The sequence below is a fragment of the Oncorhynchus masou genome, chromosome 9 (genome assembly GCF_036934945.1).
Source record: "Oncorhynchus masou masou isolate Uvic2021 chromosome 9, UVic_Omas_1.1, whole genome shotgun sequence".
Taxonomy (NCBI): Eukaryota; Metazoa; Chordata; class Actinopteri; order Salmoniformes; family Salmonidae; genus Oncorhynchus; species Oncorhynchus masou.
The window spans coordinates 14,433,615-14,439,049 of record NC_088220.1 but is presented as its reverse complement, the minus strand read 5'-3'; the positions used below and the strand labels follow the sequence as shown (position 1 = coordinate 14,439,049).

Genomic DNA, 5,435 nt, shown 5'->3' with positions numbered 1-5,435 from the left:
TCCAGGCTTCATCTATCCATGCACCCATCAGTATATCCTTATCATACTGTAGGATCGAGTTACCCTGACAAGCAGGTTTCCCTGGTTCGCTGGTCATCGTTTCTCTGACAGGACTGTTTCTGTCCTACCTGTGTGTTTTAGGGTGGTCATTTTTCACAGAAGGTTTGAGACTGTTAATCATCTTTCACAAAGATTTGTTTAGACAGATAACTCCCTTGCAACACTAGGCAAGCAGGCTGATTTTCATTTCTGAGTTAAAAAGAGTAAGACGATGACACTTCAGAGAACGTTTTCCTCTATTTTATTATTCTTATCAAAAACAACCATCAGACCAATGTTGGTATAAGCCATACCAGACCTGGGTTCAAACACTATTTCAGGTATTTCAAATACTTTTCAAAGTAATTTCTAAACAAGTATTCAGATCACATTTATTAGAAAAAACAAGTTGTTGAATATTGGAATTGATTTGGGAATACTCATATACACTGACTCGAATACACTCCCATGCATTTATCCCAGATATTTCCAAAAAAAAAAAAAGTATTTTAAATAAATATTAGAAAATACTTTCAAATTAAATGTGGTCAACTATTCGGTTTTTACAAATAACCATTCAAATACTCAAATAAAAATACTTGTTTTGAGCTGTGTATTTGAAAATAATTAAATACACAGCAAAATGTATTCAAATAACAAAACACATGTATTTGAACCCAGGTCTGTGCCATCCATCGCAAAACAATATTCTACAATGTTGAACAAATATGTTGGACCCAAGCACTCAGAGATAAAAACACATACATAAACTATAAAATAACATATATAAACAATAAAATAAACACATTCAATAAAAATATATACAAATTAAAACTGTCAGTCATGACAGTCAGCAATTATAGATTATTAAACAGGTGTGTGTGCGTGTGTTTGTGTGCGTGTGTGTGTGTGTGTGTGCATGCGTGTGTGCGTGAAGCATCATCGATGCTGACTCGGCTGTTTCCGTGGGAACCAGGCCCTGCTCATCTTGCTGTCACACGCAACTGAGTCCCGCCCTGTCAGCTTTAACTGACTACCGTGTGTGTGTGTGTGTGTGCGCGTGTGTGTGTGTGTGTGCGCGTGTGTGTGTGTGTGTGTGTGTGTGTGTGTGTGTGTGTGTGTGTGTGTGTGTGTGTGTGTGTGTGTGTGTGTGTGTGTGTGTGTGTGTGTGTGTGTGTGTGTGTGTGTGTGTGTGTGTGTGTCAGCAGACGGTTCAGTTCAGTCTCAGGTAGAATCATGTCTCTCTTTCTCACTCTCCTTTCTTTAGTGTCGTTAGACCTCTAGCTAACTTCTGCCCAACCCTGTCTCCCTCTCTATCAGTCTGTTCAGACCTCTGTGCCTTCCCGTGGGTATAGGATGCTTGCTGAGCCCAAGCCAGGGTAGAAATGCCCATTGAACTGGCTGAGGATGGGGCTGCTGTAACCCAGGGAAGAGTGGGTGGGCGAGGAGGAGAGGCCAGGGGGAGGCGGCAGCTGGGAAGCCCACTCCGAAGCACCCGAGCTGGGGGAGTAACTACCAAAACCCCCAGGCTGTGTAGGCCTCTGGGTCCCATCCAGGGTAAGGGTTATGGGGAGGGCCCGGTTCAGCGGATCTCCTACGATCTCATTGGCTCCCCCTGACACCACTCCAGACATCTCAGACAGGAAGCTGCTCAGGCAAGGGGCGGGACCTGTGGTTGAAGGGGTGGGGATTCTCTCTGGCGTGGGAGACATGTCGATACCGTGGTTGCTGGGGGGTTCAGGGCTCCGACCTGGCTCACCTGGCTCCGACCCCCCTGACCCCCCCTCTCCTCCAGACAGTGAATCAGACTTCCTCTTCCTTTTACGACGGAAGTTTCCGTTGTCAAACATCTTCTCACAGTTTGGGTCTAGTGTCCAATAGTTACCCTTACCTGAAAGAGAGAGCGTGGGGGAAAGAGAGCGAGGGAGGGAAGGAGGGGGGGGGGTAGAGTAGAATGTGTTTGCGGTTGACACATGGATTATTGACTGCATCATCTACTATCATTACTAAACACAGTTCATCTACCGTTCCATCACAAGCCTATTACACACTCTAAAGGCACGCCTCAGTGGCTACCTAAAGTAAAGACACATGACTACTAAAGTAGACTTCTGACTTTTGACAAGGTTAGATTCAAAATGAATAATTCAACCATCAAATGTCATATCTTAGATTGATTTGTTATTGTGTGGGCTTAGGACTAAAATAAAACAAACACATAATGACTTCAGACTCTTACCAGGGTCATCCTCATCTCTGGGGACCTTCTTAAAGCAGTCGTTGAGTGACAGGTTGTGCCTGATGGAGTTCTGCCAGCCAGCCTTGCTCTTGTTGTAGAAGGGGAAGTTATCAGCCACGTACTGGTAGATCTGACTCAAGGTCAGCCGCCGCTCTGGGGCGCCATGGATCGCCATGGCGATGAGGGCGGAGTAGGAGTAGGGCGGGCGGACCAGCTTCATCAGGTCTTCCTGTGAGGGTAGAGAGAACCAGCCCAGCTCCCCCCCAGGGACCCCTGCCCCGCCAGGCCCCAGGTAAGGCCTCTGCATCCCATAGTGCTGGGGAACAAAGGGTGGCCCGGGGTTTCCTGGGGGCCCAGTGGTGGCCAGATATGGGGGAGCGTTGATGCCGGATCCGTTGAACCACAGGTAAGGATTAGGGGAGGAGGTGCTGTAGTCATAGGAGGTGGGGGTGGTGCGCTGGGGGCTGGGGAGCGATGGAGGAGGGTAGTAGCAGTCACTGTACATGCTGAGTTCTGGAGGTTCCTGGCCCAGGCTGGGGAACTGGGGGCCACAGCAAGGAGGAGACTGACCCTGAGGTTCGAACGATGCCATGGTCAGTTAGTCTGTAGCCTTTCTCACCTCCTCCTGATGCTGCTGTGTCGTCTGTCCTTGGACTGTCCTTGTCGTCTCCTTGAGGACAGATATGAATAGAGTCCTCAGTCCTTTCCTGGTGTCAGGATAACCTGAAAGTTATTTTTTAGCCTCTTTTTCAACTTGTGCTGTTCTGGTCCTTGGAAGGTGATGACTGTTTCAGTGTCTGAGTTATGCCCCTGGGGTATCTCTCTCTCTCTCTCCCTCCGTCTGTCTGTCTGTCTGTCTGTCTGTCTCTCTCCCTCCGTCTGTCTGTCTGTATGTCTGTCTCTCTCTCTCTCTCTCTCTCTCTCTCTCTCTCTCTCCTCCGTCTGTCTGTCTGTCTGTCTGTCTGTCTGTCTGTCTCTCTCTCTCTCTCTCTCTCCTCCCCCTCCGTCTGTATGTCTGTCTGTCTGTCTGTCTCTCTCTCTCTCTCTCCCTCCGTCTGTCTGTCTGTCTGTCTGTCTGTCTGTCTGTCTGTCTGTCTGTCTCTCCGTCTGTCTGTCTGTCTGTCTGTCTGTCTCTCTCTCTCCCTCCGTCTGTCTGTCTGTCTGTCCCTCTCTCTCTCTCTCTCCCTCCGTCTGTCTGTCTGTCTGTCTCTCTCTCTCTCTCTCTCTCCCTCCGTCTGTCTGTCTGTCTGTCTGTCTGTCTGTCTGTCTCTCTCTCTCTCTCTCTCTCTCTCCGTCTGTCTGTCTGTCTGTCTGTCTGTCTGTCTGTCTCTCTCTCTCTCTCTCCCTCCCTCCGTCTGTCTGTCTGCCTGTCTGTCTGTCTTTCTCTCTCTCTCTCTCTCTCTCTCTCTACTTATTACCTGTTGACTATTTGCCCTTGCTCAATGTCAGCACTGTCACCTGTCCCACTCTTTTATCTGTGTCCCTGGCAACACCCATTTCTCCTGATTGGTTGTTTAGCCAAGTGAGGATTTTGACAGGAGTGTCATTTTTTTCAATCTGTCAGAGGAATTCCCACTCTTATTTTATTTTCATATATTTTTTAGGGGATAGATCAGCTTTAATACTGCCGATAGATTGTAGCTTCCATCAACATAATTGTCTGCATCATTTCCAATCCCCAACATTTTCTTTTGCAAATATATACAGTACCAGTTGAAAGTCTGGATACACTCATTCCAGGGTTTTTCTTTATTTTTACTATTTTCTACATTGCATAATAAAAGTGAAGACATCAAAACTATGAAATACTACATTACTACATGATTCCATTAGTGTTATTTCATAGTTTTGATATCTTCACTACTATTCTACAATGTAGAAAATAGTACAAAATGAAGATTTTTTTTGAATGAGTAGGTGTTCTTCAACTTTTGACCTTTAGTGTACATTTTATGGACACAATGTATTTTACAATAGTTATCTTGTTGTTATTAGTCCCACCCTTCAGCTACCTTCAACCCCTCCCATCTATCTCTGAACACCATCCAGTTGGAGTTTTATTTGCCATATATTTTTAACTGTGCTGTTTCACAAAAGTTCTGAACATCCATTTTACAGACAGAGTATATTTTGACATGAGTTCTCTTTTTGTTGAATTCCCACTTACTCGTAGGATGAATTGAATTGCATTTGAATGGACTGTAAAAATACAATACAATTATATGTACATTTCATGAAACATTTATGATTGCTGATAATAGGCCTATACAATTTCCAAATGCCTGTTCTTTGAAAATAAATAGTAGGCTAGATTGCTATCAAGGCCGCCATTGCTGAAAAACATAATAAATAGGTCTTTCTTCCCTCCCTCAAATTCATCTGGTGTTGCCATAACTTTGTAGAAGTGGTTAGGTAGCCGTTATTTTTGGCAGCTCAGTCACAGATGAAAGGCTAGTGACTCAGTGGTAACTGTTACTTAGTTATACTTGGCGCCTCCATCTGGAAAAATGTGATAGCACTAAGTAAAATGTGATCCAAAGGTTTCTATACTTATCTAATCTGACACACGTGTCCCTCCTTAAATTCCTCACGTTACTTACGTCGAGTGGCGACCATTATTTGGGCATTAAGACATGTCACATATCAGTTTGCAAAATCTGTACAAATTATACATATCATTGAGTAAATAAAGATGCATACAAACATGATCTCTTTTTTCTTGAGTAAGGTAGCTCCAAAGTGCAGGTGTTTAAGCCTAGCTCAATGCTTTCTGTGGTGGTGGGGCAAGCCAGCAGAAAAGACGGAGCGTAGCGCCGTGATTGGCTCAGTGTTCTGTCACTCATGGGGACACTATGTCACCGCCAAGTCTAAGGGTAGAGCTAGAAACTTCTAGCCCCTTGGGTGCTGCCATAGAGTTACATTAGAAGTGCCCATCCAAGAAGAGTCAAGGTCATTGGCCACAAATAAAATGACGTCAAATCACATTTTATCTACAGTAGCGGTGAGTCATCATCATGAATCAAGTCAACAATCCACTGGCAAGTCCTTTTTAATCCTTGTTAAATGAAAGGAAATAATGAAGAGAATTATAGATAAAACGTATCGGTGCTCATCGTCCGTTGGACATAAACATTACACAACAAGTTGGAAATTGCAA

At 44.8% G+C, this 5,435-nt stretch overlaps 1 protein-coding gene across 1 annotated transcript; it reads right to left on the bottom strand.

Moving 5' to 3' along the window:
- Positions 1 to 284: 284 nt before the first annotated feature.
- On the bottom strand, positions 285 to 3,707 carry LOC135545553 (forkhead box protein I3-B-like). The gene is made up of 2 exons (XM_064973226.1): positions 2,279 to 3,707; positions 285 to 1,930 (listed from the first exon to the last, which is right to left on the bottom strand). The coding sequence occupies exons 1-2, from the start codon at positions 2,868 to 2,870 to the stop codon at positions 1,365 to 1,367; spliced, it is 1,158 nt and encodes a 385-aa protein (XP_064829298.1). The 5' UTR covers positions 2,871 to 3,707; the 3' UTR covers positions 285 to 1,364.
- Positions 3,708 to 5,435: the final 1,728 nt, after the last annotated feature.